The sequence below is a fragment of the Cimex lectularius genome, unplaced genomic scaffold (genome assembly GCF_000648675.2).
Source record: "Cimex lectularius strain Harlan isolate CLEC.00 unplaced genomic scaffold, Clec_2.1 scaffold92, whole genome shotgun sequence".
In the NCBI taxonomy this organism is placed as follows: domain Eukaryota; kingdom Metazoa; phylum Arthropoda; class Insecta; order Hemiptera; family Cimicidae; genus Cimex; species Cimex lectularius.
Window position 1 is genome coordinate 1399228 of NW_019942502.1, and position 15061 is coordinate 1414288.

The window sequence follows — 15061 nt, forward strand, 5'->3', positions numbered from 1 at the left end:
AGTTTGTTCATTCACTTTCCTCACTTACTATCTTTCTGTTTATGCTTTTATCATGGTTTTTTTATTTAATTATTTAAATAAAATTAAATTTAATTGGGTTTTGCTGTCTGGAAATTGGGCCAGAGATGTTATTAAAATTCAAAAGTTATTATGTCCATCATTTTGTAATTGCAGTATATTAGCCAAATTTATCTATGAATATATATTTTTTAATTAATTACTTTGTCACAATAGGTTGTAGACCCAAAATATTTCCTCATTTTGTATGTAGTGTAGCTTCACAACCTGGGAGTAAATGAGCTGGTGTGCCCTAGTAACATACAATTAATTAAGGTTTTAAGTTGAGATAAAAAAGTCAGTGTCACGAGTGGGATTCGAACCCACGACCTTCGGCTTGAATTCAAAAGGTGCAGTTGAGATGGGAAGTAAGTGCCCAAGGGGATCGAAGTCAGATAGCTCAAGTGGTTGATTAGCAGTGTATCAAGCCGAAGGTCGTGGGTTCAAATCCCACTTGTGACACTGACTTTTTTATCTCAACTTAAAACCTTAATTAATTGTATAATATTAATCGGTCAAGCGGACCACGAAAAATAGAGAACTTAATAAAATTCTAGTGTTTTTCCGGGGTCCTTTTATGCATTTTTTTTTTTTTTTTTTAGTTAAAAATCTTGCTAGGAGATTCTTGGATTGCTTGTACCCTGTTATCTGCTTATGAGAACTTCCATCTGACAGGACAGTTAGAGCTGTCAATTCTGCTTGTCTTGTAACTCAGTGACTCTGTTTGGATTAAGTAATAAATTATTTTGTAAATCAACCTGTTAAATAAATTGAAATTAAAATTTCCACGACTGTAGCTTATAACTGGCTAAAGCCACAAGTCAATTTGTTAGAACATTTGGGTACTGCCGAACTGCATATAAATAATAAAATTTTGGCAAAGTTGTTTGATATATTTTTACGTAGAAATAGGTTGGTTTGAAGTCATTGATTTATTTTTTACTCCTTGACGTTTTTCCCTTATGTTAAACAGAACTGCAAACAAATCGGCCCATTTGCAAGTCAACCAAGCAAAGAAACACTTTTTGGTTCGTGAAAAGCATTCATTCCAAACCGGTGTCTCATTGTTATTCTGACAAGTGGCTAAGTAGGTAAAGTTTAACTGTCTTGCGTAACTATCCGGTCCAAATTGATTAAATCTCTTTTAACATAAATTAATTTTATGATCAGAAAATATTTCAGATTAACAGAGTAAACATTTTTTTTTTTCTGGTATTATAAAAAGGAATTTATTATCAAACTGAAAATGTTAAAGTAATAATAAATCAGATAGTGAGAAAAACAAGCAGTTTTTAAATTTTGTGCAATTTATTAAAGAATTAAAGCCTAGATTCATTAAAAATAATTTCATAATTTTCAAATTGGCCCCTGGTCATCGTTTCGTTGCGTCACCCTTCCACATTTTTTTTTTAATACTTAAAATGCATTTATAATATGTAGAACATTGAGAATAAAATTGATTTATTTTCTGACAAATGTTCAATAATTTATAAGGATTTTTTGTAAGTCTTTTATAAAGTTGTCTTTAATATATTTGTGAAACATTCTGGTCTGGTAAAAAAGGTGAATTATCAGCATGATCTTCTTCAATTGTACTTGTCTGCTTATTTTTGTTGGGTTTTTTCTGTCAGATACATTTCAGCATTTCAATATATGGTCTGTCTGTTTTTGCGTGAATCGAGTCCGTTAAATAAACCTCTGCGTTTTATAAAGCTAAAAAAGTTTTCTAAGTGAAAACCAATGTTCGACGCCAGGACTTGAGGGTATTGAAGGCAATGAACAGGCTGACAGTCAAAAGCAGAAGCCCTCGCACTTATTGGACCAGAATCACATAATAACATGCTAAAAGTTGAACTGAAATGGATGGAGAAAGAAATGACACACTGGATGAATTCACCAACAAAACGATCAAAAAAGTTCCTCGACATCTCAACAGGACAAAAATCTACCTCTCTACAGCAAGAAGTAAATTTTGCTTGTTCAACCACCACCTTTAAAAAAATGAAAAAAAATCAGACCGAAACCTGCCAAGTGTCTTGAAACAGCAGAGACATCGAATCATGCACAGAAATGGTACAGCCTCTTCAGAAAGACAAGAAGAAGTAAAAAAGGGACAATTTCACAATTTAGGCCACGATGGAAGAAAGGAAGATTATAGTCACCACTGACTCTAGAAAAATGGAAAAATTTTGGGATTTTGAAAGAGGTCTGAATCTGTGGACATGATAGTCAGATGTGGTCAATCTAAAGATGTATTTCTTAAAAAGAAAACCTGTATGTTTTTAAGACTTATTAAAGTTGCAAATTAATAAGAATTATATCAACAATTTATTAACTATGAAATTGATGGCAGATGTCTGCACGTCACACTGTGAAAAATCAACTAACTGACACTGTCACTCTTTTTGCACCATCTTCAGTGAGGAACTGTCAAACAGTCCAGTAAAATATTTGTATTGACAATTTAAATAAATCTTTAGCAAATGTATTTAAAAATTTGATTTTTTATTTTTAAGTGTTTATTTATTTGGATGTAAAATCAGTAAATTTTTGTTTTGTTAATGATCATAAAAATTATGAACAAGTTATTAACACTAAAATGTTTAAAAAAACATGCTAATAGGTGTCGGATATACTGAATGTATTTGATCTTTTGAGAAAGGAAATACCTGACAATTAATAGATAACGTTATTATCTAAAATTTATTATTTATTGTTCTGACATGAATGACGTTAAAAGATGTCAAAGTTTATCAATTAGAGTAGTATAAGATAACTAAAAGTAAAAAAAATAGTTTAATAAAAACGTTCAGTAATAGGTTAATGTACACTTCAACTGTAGTTTTGTTCATGTTGATCAATTTAAATTCAAAATTTAATGTGATATTAGGTTCTAAAAAAAATTATCGTAATGATAAAAGGAACCTTTGTTTTATTTGTTAACATTTACAAATTTATATTCATATTCTTTTTGGTAGTTTTTGACCCATATTTTTATAATTGTACAAAATTTAAAACATTATTATTTGGTAATTATAATTCATCTTGTTATTATGTTAGTAATATTAGTTTGTTCCAAATAAGTCACAATAAGTTGGAGGTGGTGTTTCACAAGTTGTGTAAATATTATTTCTGAACTGTCTCATTCTTCTTCTTCTTCTTGTCTTTATCGCCTTCCAAGAGTAAATACACATAAATATAACTGTTGTCGAAAAAGCTCCACCGATGATCAAGCCGCAAAAAAACGACAAAGCTAGCATGTGCTCTCGGTATCCCAAGGAGAAATTCTTTTTCTTGGTGGTTTCTTCCGGCTTTCTAGTGGTCGTAATCGCCTGTGTTTGATCTTTGGGCTCACATTTGTACTCCTCCTCACTACTGCGATTCTCTTCGTTGTCTTCTTCGGAGAAATACGGATATTTAATTGCGATCAGTTTTTCAAATTTCTTGGTTTCAGCCTTCAAATTTTTTTTACAAGGAGAGCCGATGATTTTCGTATAGTTTGACGCCCAGTTTATCAACGCTCTAGTGTCACCATCGCATTTAATCCCAGTTCTATAAAATATTTTAAAAAATATTAACTTAATTTTTTAACATTTATAACGCATTACATACTCTGTTATGTCAAGAAGTTGAAGAACAAGGGTGTCCAAGACCTTCGTTCTTATTTGAGAAACCCAGGTGTGAGATATATTTAAATGCTTCAAATTTGGTAATGATTTAAAAGCTAATGGATGAAAATGACTGACCCGACAGTTGCTCAAATCCAGATACTAAAGGAAGAAACAAAATTTTAAGAAAAAAATAAATCATTTAAAATAAAATGCGTACATTAATAGAATTGGAAACTAAAAATGATTCAGCCTGAGTTATATATCTTAAAGGGTTTCCTTGAAGAATAAGCATTTCAAGTTGTTTATTAGCTTCAAATGTATTTGGCATGATGTGATAAAGGTGGTTGTAGCTTAAATCCAGCTTCTTCAATCTTCGCATACCGTCGAAAGCATTCAAGCCTATCTGTTGGATCTGGTTGTAAGCCAGGTCCAGTTCCACGATGTAAACGAGCTGCAAGTCCTATAAAACATACATGAAAAATATATAATTCGTTTAATACATACTATGATAATCGTTACCCAAAATTGAAAATCTCTAATTTCATAAATGGAATTGTGAGACAGTTGCAGCCACTGGACGTTTTTCGGTATATCCAAATCGACACTAACGATTGTCTTCCCGACGCAACTTACAAGTCCTCTGCCTTTTGTAACTGAACAACGGCAATAATGTGGGCAATAAATTGACATTACATTTTCGTAAAGCAATAAAAATACAATTAATTGTATTCTGAAACAATACACACTTATGACCATAGGGTTTTTATACAAGGCAAATTCATTTTTATAAGCAATTTAAAAATCTGTCGTTGCATTTTGCTAAATTAGCACTTACTTAAAAGCTATTGGGTTCACTAACACACTTTGCGACTTCATTTATTGCTTCAACGTATAACATTACTGATATTGACTAATTGGCTTTATTCTTATCTTATCTTCTTTGCTCCACCTTTTTAAAATATGAATCATTTAATATCTTTTGAATCAATTTTAAGGTGCTGCACTGTTAAAAAATATAGTTCTTTTAAAGAGAATATCAAATAATTAAACAGACAAATAAAACCTAGCGTTGAGTTATTAAAAGCTGGCCTCATTATGACCTTACACACCGCGCCCAATATTTATTGTGCATCGAAACTTATTGTGACAGAGAAACAAAAATATACATGTGATACATACTATGTTTGTGTTTTCAAACAAATTTGGAAAATTAAGACAGTGAATTTTTTCCTTTGCAGTGTATGCATCAAAATTAAGTAGACATATTGTGACACTTCTCTTGTACTCCAGGACGTCCAGGATACTATAGCGAATAATAATGTAATAATGAGAATATTGTTGCCCTGAGACGTAGATCTTGGATCGCTGGAGGTACCTTCTTCTGATGAACTCCTCGACAGGACTTAACTTCCAAATTCAGGTGATTTCACTGAACTGATCTGAATACTGTGAATACCAAACTGCAGCCATCAACTCTCTGATTCACTTTGGCAGTCTTCATTCCAAGCCTGTCTTAGCCAAGGCTTCAAATTGTGAACCTTGGAAGGTCATCAGCCCTGGATTCATATGCAATCTGGAATGACACGGACCCCAGGTCCTGCTGACAAGGTTTTGTACTTTACGTTGGATAAAGCGGCTGTTTACAAAGCTCTGGATAAGGGCATAGATGTGCGACAATGTAATTTAATTGTGTTTTATTATCCAGGGTTTTGTTCTCTCAGGTTTAATTCAGCAGCCTTGAATGGTTGGTCTGTGTGACGTTTTGAATATGTCCTTTTTATAAATCTGTGAAATGTTGAAGCATGATAATGATAAACAAAACCAGATAACAGATAGTTCAGGATGACCTAAGACAAGATACTTTCTATTAGTGAGATTTATTTTTGAAGCGGGGTGACAACGCAGTTTGGTTCTTTGTTTTTCTTTCTTTTATCCTCGTCCAATAGGCAACTTTCTATTTTGTTATTTATAACAAAATGAAAACCAACTTTTTCAATTTATAAGTTTATTAAAGAGTAATTCCGCTAAGAAGTAATAAGAACCAGCAAATGACTTTCATTGAACATTTTAAAATCTTCATACAAGCAGAAACTAGACTAATAACTGTACAGAACTGCAATTTAAGTCCATACACAGTAGATTAAGTTGATGGAAGAATAAGCATGGATTTAGTAAAGTGTTTTAGGGTTCTGTGTTTTATTTCAAATTGGCTAAAGGTTCAGTCAAAACTAGGCGAACCCTTGAACTTAATAACTGAGCAGAACTGGGATTTAAGTCCACAATGTGGGAGATTAAGTTGATGAAAAATAAACATGGAGTTAGTTAAGGGTTTTAGGATTCTGTGTTTTATTTCAAATTGGCTAAAGGTTCGGTCAAAACTAGGCGAACCCTTGAACTTAATAACTGAGCAGAACTTGGATTTAAGTCCGCACTGTGGGAGATTAAGTTGATTAAAAATAAACATGGAGTTAATTAAGTGTTTGAGGGTTCTGTGTTTTATTTCAAATTGGCTAAAGGTTCGGTCAAAACTATGCGAACCCTTCGACTTAATAACTGAGCAGAACTGGGATTTGAGACTACAGTGGTAGATTAAGTCAATTGCTGGGCCATGATCACTTGGAGGAAGTAAAGCTCATAAAAATAACTTTAAAAAGGAACAACAACAAGCAATAAGCACAGTGTATAAATAAAATTATTTATTTCGATAAATCAACAATTTTAGATAACATTTGGTTCGAAATACGTTGCTGATATGCAATAATAATACTCTTTTATTAAATGGCTAACGCATTTTGTAAACTTTATCGTATCGGATGTTCTATACACCATGATTAATGCGTTGTCTTCTGGGTTGATGTTCAAAAGCTGAAACATTTTTTTTTTCAATATCGTCTTTTTAACAGCAGATTGTCAAATTTAAAAACCTCATTGTCATCATCATCATCATCGTCTGCAGCCAAGTAGCTTGTCGAGCCTCCATTAGTCTCCGTATCATGTAGTTCCTGGGAATTGAAAAAAAGATACATGTCTAGGCCGGATTTTTCAAAAAAAGAATCATTATCCGTTGCCATCGTGTAACAACCTGAAGTCCATCTTTGAACCTCTAAAGTCATTTTTGAAGGGTTTGTATCCAAATCTTGAAATAATAGAATACTACATTGTATTTTTTATTAACTGCTATTTTGTTATTGTTTTATTACTCACCTGATGAAGCAATAATATCAAGACCTGTAATGTTCTTCAGGTAGGCGAAGAAAGAAGGACTTCTCAACAAATTTATCAAGATGTCTAAATTGCCTGTTATTTTTTTCATATCAAGCACATCATATTTCCTATTCAAGGTATTTAAATTTATTATATTTTGATAAGTAATGTATTTTATAATTAAATTGTTCTAGGGAATAACCTTCTATTTGGTGGGCCTTTTTCTTTCCACGTGATCGGTAAATTTTTTAAATTGTTTAAACATTTTTTGAAAAAACTGTTTACAAAGTAATTTTTCAGGAGTATGAAACTGTTGATTTCAAATTCCTTCTGGGCGTCGACAATCACGCTTGGAGTTAAGTAAGTCACGTTGATGTATTCGTCTAAAAATGAAAAATCCAATCCCTGTAAATGTAATTTTTCTATTACAACACGTTTACAAGGGTCGATGCCAATGTTTACCTTTTTTTGATGAATGATATTAGGGAAAGGTTCCTTGTATTTGAGAAAATTTAATTTCCTATCGCTGTGAAACCAGCCGTTGATGCTAAGCCTTTCAAAGTTCTGCGATCTCACTTCTGAAACCTTGTAAAATTGTGAATTGAACTATTCAGTAGTAAACTAGTAAAATAATTACCTGGTGGTATGTATAATTGCCGACTTCAAAAATCAAAAAACTATTTTTTTCAGGAGGTATTGACTTAACTACACATGTTGGCTGGCCGTTTTCTAAAAATAAATTTACAAGAACTTCAATTTGCAATTTGTGATTATCAAGTGATACTAATAAAATTACATAAGTTAATATAAATAATTGGGTGTTAAGAAAAATTCTTTAATACTTACTATTGCTATGGTCAAACATTTCAAAAGCACCACCCATTTCGTTTGTTCCTCCAGTCAGATAATAAACAAAAGCCACACATCGGTCATCACACTTGTCGTCATGACACAGTAGCATATCTAAAAAATATTTGGTCATTTTAAAACAGTATAAATATGGTAGAAAAATAATTCCACACCTCCATGCTTGTAAATAGAAGCAGTTATGCTGAGGGTTTTGTTGAATTTTACTTTTACTATCTTTTCTAGCAATGGAGCCACTTCATTTTTCAATACTTCAATGAATTTTCTGATGCTTATCAATTTAGGGTAATTTTGTAGGTCCCCACTTTGCCAGAGACTGTACAAATCGTTGTTTTTTCGGTCCAGTTCAATTTTTTTGACGTCACCTCGAATTGCGGAAATAAACTCTGGGTCATTGAGGAAATCGATGAATTTCAGAGCTTTAAATGGCTTTGTAATCAGTTCATATGATTCTAAAAACCAAAAAAGTTATAGAATTAAAAACTAATCTAATTAAGGTTGGTGACTTAATATTACACCATCAGCCCACTTAACGCATTCACGCTAATAAGTGCATTCACACAAACAATATAAACAAAATGGAACACAAAATGAGATATATATCAGTCTGCATACAATAAGACAGCCCAGTTTCTTCTTAAAATCTAAACAGGAGTACCAAATACTTTTTTTTTTTTTTTTAATGGATAACTGGAGGAGTAGTCCTGAGCACTGCAGCTGAGCTGTACAGCTTATTGTACTTTATCCCTGGCTCCATATTTTGGGGGAGGGCTCGCAACAGAAATGTGAACTTGAGCCCCCGTTGTACCGATGTTCTTCCATCGAAGAAACCCATTTTTGAAGGGGGTTGGGACCAAATTCAGGGTCACTGATCTCGCCCCTTCCATTGATGAGTGCCGTGTCAATTTCTTTCAATTGTGGCCGCCGTTCCTCTTAGGCGTCAGAAAAAGTCCAGAGGCGATGGTGGGGATCGAACCCATGACCGCAGGATCTACTAGCCGAGAGTCTGATGCCTTAACCACTCGGCTACCGCGGCCCCCCACCAAATACTCACTGCTGTGCTCAAGAACCCAATTCTACTGTCAGGTGGCATCCTTCTATACCTGGTATTCACACTTATAAATACATTTCATATCAATATACACTAAGAAACACAAGATGAGTTATAAAATATTATCTCTATGGAGCTAAGGAATTCACCCTTCAATTTAGTGAGATCCTTCGAACTTTGGCCCAAAAGGAAGTGTATGTCAACCTAGCATGGCTTATTCTTGGGTGAGGAATGATCCATTTTTTTTCATTTCAGATACTCAAAAGGCCACTTATCTTCCGAGCTCTTGACATGTGAGAGCAATCCAGCCCAACACATCAATTTCCTTTTAATCATGTTTTTAATTGCATTTTTAGTACCTCATGGCCGGATCGCTAGCACTGGAGGTTTTGAGGTTGAAACAACCTTGCAATATTTAAATTATGGCATTCCTACACACTCTCTATATAGTGCCAAGGAATGACACCCTTGATATATAAATTTCTCTGTCCATCTCACTGATGCTGCCATTTCCTTTTAATCATATTTTTTATTGAATTTTTAGCATTAGACTGTCGGATTGCACTGGTCAATTCTGGAAGTTGGAACTTATTGACCTTAACGGCCTTTTTTTCATATTTCCTTTTTTAGAGTATCAATAATATTTGTCTTTTATTATATTTTTGTTGAATTAAGGCAATATTTCTACTGAGTATATAATTAATGGGCAAGTCTCATATATTAAGAATGAGAGTAGGTATAGACGAGGTGATTAGTATTGATCAAACTGTGTACTTCACTACAACCAATTAAAACCACCCAAAAGAATTGCACAGTTTAATTTCATAAGATCTAAATGTTTCAACTAACATTATCTTCTAAGAAATTATGCTCTGGGGGTGTTCTTGACTGGTGAGTGCTGAATCTGTGTGCCATTTAATCAATTCTTTAATTGAAATGTATAAATGCAAAATCCAAAGATATACACAAATTTATTAATGAGTGTTCTTTTAATTGTTAACATACTGCATTTACCTAAATTACATGTCAAGATAAAAAAATCTCAAATTTTATTTGTAGAACTGTCGTTACTTTAGCTGTGTAATTTGTTTTTTAACAACCTACACATATATACAAATTGACAGGAATTAGTTCATCCGATATTGACGCCTCCTGGATAAACCCCCTACACACAATATTAAGATTAAAAAAGCATTAGTTGCATGAGATCCGGGGTTTTTGGAAGCTTCACTTTGATGAGGACGGGCTGCACCGCTGACTTTTATAGACTTAAGGCTTAATGACCAACAAGGTTGCAGCCTTAAATTGTTTTTTATTATTATTTTATTATTAGGATTGATCTGCAGCTATTGTGTGTGAACGTTCAAGCTAAGGAAGTCTTTTTGTACATAAAATATTAAAATTAAAGTTCATACAGAAATATTGTAAATACTGGTCATAACTCAAATTTAAAAACATAATGTTTTTAATGTGAGAAAAGGTAAAAATGTTAGTAATAAACAGTATTGCAATAATACCTATGATAGTAATAAAGCAATCACCTGTCAAAGTCTGAGTTTCCTTTTCATATTTGGTCGAAATTTCCTCAACGAACTTGTCGTCGACAAAATTCTGATTAAGAGACATCGTAAAATTAAAATAAAATTATTTAACCATGTTTAATTAGTATTTAAGGGTCGTATAAAGTTCATAAGTTATAAGAAACAGCGTGTTGTCCATAAAAAGTAACCTTCGTCTGTTTCTGATGTTGACACGGTAACCAGCATAGCTGTTACTGCTGTTACCGTTAACCAGCCCCACTCTACCTGAGGACAAGCAACAGATTACTCTGTCCGTTGGTTGTTTACTTGTTTTGAAAAAAAAAAAAAAATAGTTTTAAGGGTTTTTTCGTTTATTTCGAGTAATGGATTTAGAGTTGGACCCTCGAGAGGTCTTGGAGCATTTGAATGCTCTCGGATATTCCAACGTGTCCAAAGAGCAACTTAAGGAATTCATAAAAGGTATTTTACAAAATTGCCAATACTAAAACAGTTTTTTTACATATAAAAAAATTTTGTACATCGCCATGTGTTAAAATTGGAAATTCTTTGCCCATTTTATTTGGGTTCGAATATCTAAATTTTTAAAAATGTAAAAAAAAAGATTTAAGTTTTTTCAAGTCAAGATGCAAGGTATGGATTTGACTGCGGTGAAGTCCATCACTTCACCGTTGGGTGGTAAGCAATCACAATCCCGACTAAATATAAAGTGTAAAATTATATTCAAAACATTAAGCTTGCAAGAATTAATCATTTACAATCAAGCTGTAATAATGGACAAATGCTACATTGTTTAGCTTTAACTTGAAACTAACTAGCTTGGTTGTCTCTGAAGATGTCGAGCATGTTTCAGCATTTTATCATCCTTTTAATGGTGGTCAGATACAAAATATTTATCAATCTCCAAGCTTTCAGGGCTAAAATATATTGTTAATATACACCCAAAGAAAAAAAACTGGCTACTTGTATTTATTTGTTTATTTTCCATTATAACTAGCTACAATATAAAGATTAACAGTTGAAATGAGTGACTGTTAACCAATGATTATTTAGAGATCGTGAGGTGTGGTCTGGTGTGACAACACGGTCTCGAAACGACACACAAGAATGACACATCTACACAGAAAACAATCACTTTCAGCCCTGAAGATGATCTCAATAAAGATCTAAACATTGGCATGATAAAGAAAATGTTTTTCTAAAACCTACGTCTCACCATACCACACCTCACGATCTCCAAATAATCATTAACAGTTGACTTAAAACATAAACACAACATTAATAACTTGTTTACCTTTATAGAGTGTTACTAATCCCTTTACACTCTTTAGATTACCAGTAAAGAAAATCAGTTCAATTTCATCCTTTACAAAATCAACTTGTTGAATGAGTTAAGTTAGTTTTTTGTTTTCTCGCTCGAGCAGATGCCTTGGCCAATGATAGTAGATCTAGCACCTATTGCATAACCCAAGTCCTGGGTGCTAGTTAGTGCTTTCTATGATGATGGTCTGCAGTTTAAGGCCATCAGAAGTCTCAATCGAAGAGAAGGTAGTGGTCGACCATGATGTATGACAGCTAGAGACGATAGTTTTATTGTTCATACCACACTATAGAACCATTATTTAACGGATTCCTTGATGGGTAGTCAACATCAAACAGAAAATTTCATGAGAATAGCCGAGCCCTATACATCACACTTCAGGTTTTCTACAACTGGAGAGGCATCGGGTAAAAAGGTGACTATTCGCAAATCAGCAACTCGCTTGGACACTTGAGCGGTCGGGGGCTATTCTTTCACAGATGAGGGTTTGGTTTGTGGTATCATATGATCAAGACCATTTGTGGAAAACGCTTTTTTTCAAGTACCAAGAGTCACAACCTTTGCAAAGACAGTTATGCTATGGGTTGGGGTGGAATTGACTATGCCCATACTGAACTTTAATGCATGGACATCCTAAGGTACTGGAAGCTGTAATCTCATTCGCTTCATTTATTTGGGATAACTGTACATTAATGCATGATAATGCTGGATGGCATGTAGCTCGAGTTGTCACACATTCCTTTGAGAATGTACAGATTACCAGTTCTCCAGACATGAACCCAATAGAACACTTGAGGGACATGATAAAGAGATGGGTTAGATATTGTTCACCACCTCCAAGAAATTTTGAACAGTTTCAAACTGCTTTTCAGTATGTAATATGTAATTTCTAAAGCTACGCCATGGCACGAAGTATAATTTTGTTTAGTAACACTGGGGATTTCAGCAATGTATGAAATGTGTTGTTTGATTGTTTTTAATTTCCCTAGTTTTATCTAGTTTTGCTAGCTTCTTCTGTCAGATGCATTTTACTTTTTACAGTCTATTTAATTGGCCAAATAATATAGAAAACTAGCAAGATTAGGCTGTGTTGATCAAGGTACAAGGTACGACTGTACCTCAACAGAGTATTTCACAATAAAACATGTTAGGCCAGATAGAAACCATTGAGATTAAAATTGTCATGAATTTTTAATTAATTTTTTATTTTATTTTTTAGATTTAAAAAAGTTGATCAAATATGACACAAGGAAAGGTGATAAAAATTCTTCTGATGGAACAGTTAAAAAGAAGGGTGAATCCGAGTTGGCCCATTCTTTTAAGAGTACCAAATTTGTCATGAAGAAACAATATGCCACATCGATCAATAATCATTTAGAAGGATCGGCCAACAGCAGCACAAGTGATGAATCCTATCAATCAGCTGAAAACACCGACGAAAATGACAAAGAAAATGGTACATATTTTTGAATTTCAACTAAAAACATTCCTCAACTGTGTTTTTATTTCCAGCTATGTCGGTGGGGAGAAGCAGATCAAAAATCAGTTGCACATTACAGTGTTCAAAAAAAAACTGTTCGATTCACGGGTCTGTGAACTCAAAATCATTGCCCAAACGGCCTAACTGTATCTATTGCCAGTCTAATGGTAGACAACCGTCAAAAGAGGGGGGCTTATCAAGTAAGTTTCTATCATTGATTTAGTTCTTTTACCAGCAAGTCGAACAGATTAAAAAAATATTCAGTTGGAGCTTGAAGAAGAATTGAAGCAAAGTTGGAAAGATTTATAACTGTAAAAAGATTATGAATTTCAGATGGAAAGTTTTTCTTGGGATAATGTTAGTTGTCTGGGAGTAAATGAATCTTTTATTCAACATGAAACAAAAGAGCTTCGTAAGTTTTGTAGTTAAACATTAATTGAGTAATTAATTCTCCTCATTTAATTGAGTAATTTTTCTAAAAAGACAACTTTTTAAGATAAACTGATCATTGTTAAAGTTAAAAAAAAAACTCAGTCCATAAAAAATAAACAAATTTAAATAGAATTTGTTAATACAACATTTGGTTTCAAAAAAATTTTTGTTGCTACATATAAAAACTAAATATTTATGTTAGTTTTCTAATATAGTTTGTTTGTAGAAGGTGCAGTAAGTTCAGTCTGCAACTGTCCCAGGTGTAGGCCAGAATATTGTTCAAAGAAAGATGAACTTCCCCCTTGCGGTTCTTGTAAGAAATAGTTTTATTTCCAAATGATAGAGTTGAACAGCGCAAATTTTAATTCATAATCTGTTGTTAGTTATAAGGCCGTCGAGTTCTAGCAGCCGCCAAGGAAAGTCAGACCCTGTTGCTTTGTACCATCGTTACCAAAGTGTCTGGTCACAGCAGAATTTACCCGGTGAAAACCCACATGCGAACCTGCGATGGAAAATTCGCCATAAAATGATGGGGCCAAATGTGAGCATTTTACATTCAAAAATAAATTTTCAAGAGTCTGACAATAATTTTTTTTACAGCCTTCCAAAATAGAGGACCGGAAAGCTAAAACAGCCCCAGACCGACCTCCTTGGGTTGATCCTTGATTCCAATAAACCCCCTTTTTAAAGTTAAAAAATACATATTTTTTCAACAAATTAGCCATGATTGTTAAGACTTTGGTGTAACCTCAAGTTGTTTTATGTTGACTTCTATTTTGAACTGTACATATGAGTACTGGGTATTAAAAATGACTATTGTATATCTATTTTTACCTTTAATAATTAAATGTTATTTTTAAAATGTTTTAATTGAACTATTTGATAACTTAAATTGTATAAATGAATTTTTAAATATTGAGAAGTGGTATGCTTCATCTATTATCTTTTTTCTAGTCATCCTTCATCATCCTGGTTTGCCAATTGTGGCAAGTTTTATGTCATCCAAATTTTATTTTTAGAAATGATAAAGGTGGGGTGTTGTTTAATTTCTTTAGAAGGTAATTCTTACAGTTTGTTTTTTAAAATTGTAAAGATTTTCAAGCATTAAATGCTCATCATCAGGCTGAAGCAGTTAGAAACATGACACATTACATGTTTGTAACTCCTTAAACCTGATTATAAGCATTTAATGCTTGAAATACGGATCATCAAAAAAAAACAAGAATTATCTTTTAAAGAAATTTTGATTTTGTTGATCCTGACCATCTGTAGATAACCAAAAACAACTAACAGACCAACAACAACAAAGAAGAGAGATCATTAATAAAAATTGAAAACAATAAGGGTTCTAAAATTGCACCTTGAGGGATGCCAGGCTTAACAGGAGGGTCAGATGATATTTTATTATTATGTAGTTTGACTTGTTTACTTGACAAATATGAGGATATTAATTTAGAACTAGAGGACGAAAAAACCAAACGAATTTTCAAGTTAACAAAA

General features: G+C 33.1%; 3 protein-coding genes and 1 long non-coding RNA gene across 10 annotated transcripts; 2 read left to right on the plus strand and 2 right to left on the minus strand.

Annotated features, from left to right (window-relative positions):
• Positions 1-3014: 3014 nt before the first annotated feature.
• LOC106669501 (slit homolog 1 protein-like) lies at positions 3015-4588 on the minus strand. Of its 2 annotated transcripts, none has more exons than XM_014399029.2 (5): positions 4504-4588; positions 4188-4398; positions 3886-4128; positions 3670-3827; positions 3015-3609 (listed from the first exon to the last, which is right to left on the minus strand). In XM_014399029.2, the coding sequence occupies exons 1-5, from the start codon at positions 4542-4544 to the stop codon at positions 3123-3125; spliced, it is 1140 nt and encodes a 379-aa protein (XP_014254515.1). In that variant the 5' UTR covers positions 4545-4588; the 3' UTR covers positions 3015-3122. The 2 variants fall into 2 exon arrangements, with proteins under 2 accessions (XP_014254515.1, XP_024086167.1); XM_024230399.1 differs by lacking the exon at positions 4504-4588 and adding an exon at positions 4415-4472 and having other exon boundaries at positions 4188-4321.
• A 413-nt stretch (positions 4589-5001) lies between these two features.
• LOC106669531 lies at positions 5002-10167 on the plus strand. The gene is made up of 5 exons (XR_001340941.2): positions 5002-5088; positions 6913-7009; positions 7067-7111; positions 7173-7232; positions 9046-10167. It is a non-coding gene; the product is annotated as an uncharacterized LOC106669531 (long non-coding RNA).
• LOC106669478 (prolyl 3-hydroxylase OGFOD1) lies at positions 6350-10552 on the minus strand. Of its 4 annotated transcripts, none has more exons than XM_024230398.1 (9): positions 10332-10552; positions 7895-8191; positions 7719-7835; positions 7510-7601; positions 7335-7457; positions 7075-7277; positions 6873-7000; positions 6593-6804; positions 6350-6533 (listed from the first exon to the last, which is right to left on the minus strand). In XM_024230398.1, the coding sequence occupies exons 1-9, from the start codon at positions 10414-10416 to the stop codon at positions 6387-6389; spliced, it is 1404 nt and encodes a 467-aa protein (XP_024086166.1). In that variant the 5' UTR covers positions 10417-10552; the 3' UTR covers positions 6350-6386. The 4 variants fall into 4 exon arrangements, with proteins under 4 accessions (XP_024086166.1, XP_014254487.1, XP_014254504.1 ...); XM_014399001.2 differs by lacking the exon at positions 6350-6533 and having other exon boundaries at positions 6593-6670; positions 6751-6804; XM_014399018.1 differs by lacking the exon at positions 6350-6533 and having other exon boundaries at positions 6593-6670; positions 6751-6821.
• A 4-nt stretch (positions 10553-10556) lies between these two features.
• Positions 10557-14384, plus strand: LOC106669508. Of its 3 annotated transcripts, none has more exons than XM_014399038.2 (7): positions 10557-10790; positions 12869-13105; positions 13162-13329; positions 13449-13541; positions 13788-13874; positions 13945-14102; positions 14162-14384. In XM_014399038.2, the coding sequence occupies exons 1-7, from the start codon at positions 10694-10696 to the stop codon at positions 14225-14227; spliced, it is 906 nt and encodes a 301-aa protein (XP_014254524.1). In that variant the 5' UTR covers positions 10557-10693; the 3' UTR covers positions 14228-14384. The 3 variants fall into 3 exon arrangements, with proteins under 3 accessions (XP_014254524.1, XP_014254539.1, XP_014254531.1); XM_014399045.2 differs by lacking the exon at positions 10557-10790 and adding an exon at positions 10832-11006; XM_014399053.2 differs by lacking the exon at positions 13449-13541.
• The last annotated feature ends 677 nt before the right edge of the window (positions 14385-15061 follow it).

Coding starts and splice junctions, on each gene's coding strand:
- LOC106669501 (XM_014399029.2), bottom strand. CDS start 4,544: ATGAAGTCGCAAAGTGTGTTAGTGAACCCAATAGCTTTTAA. Junction 4,399..4,503: donor GTGAACCCAATAGCTTTTAA/GTAAGTGCTAAT, acceptor GTATTGTTTCAG/AATACAATTAATTGTATTTT. Junction 4,129..4,187: donor TTAGAGATTTTCAATTTTGG/GTAACGATTATC, acceptor TATGTTTTATAG/GACTTGCAGCTCGTTTACAT.
- LOC106669478 (XM_024230398.1), bottom strand. CDS start 10,416: ATGTCTCTTAATCAGAATTTTGTCGACGACAAGTTCGTTGAGGAAATT. Junction 7,602..7,718: donor AATGTTTGACCATAGCAATA/GTAAGTATTAAA, acceptor ATTTATTTTTAG/AAAACGGCCAGCCAACATGT. Junction 7,458..7,509: donor GCAATTATACATACCACCAG/GTAATTATTTTA, acceptor CAATTTTACAAG/GTTTCAGAAGTGAGATCGCA.
- LOC106669508 (XM_014399038.2), top strand. CDS start 10,694: ATGGATTTAGAGTTGGACCCTCGAGAGGTCTTGGAGCATTTGAATGCT. Junction 10,791..12,868: donor ACTTAAGGAATTCATAAAAG/GTATTTTACAAA, acceptor TTTATTTTTTAG/ATTTAAAAAAGTTGATCAAA. Junction 13,106..13,161: donor CGAAAATGACAAAGAAAATG/GTACATATTTTT, acceptor TTTTATTTCCAG/CTATGTCGGTGGGGAGAAGC.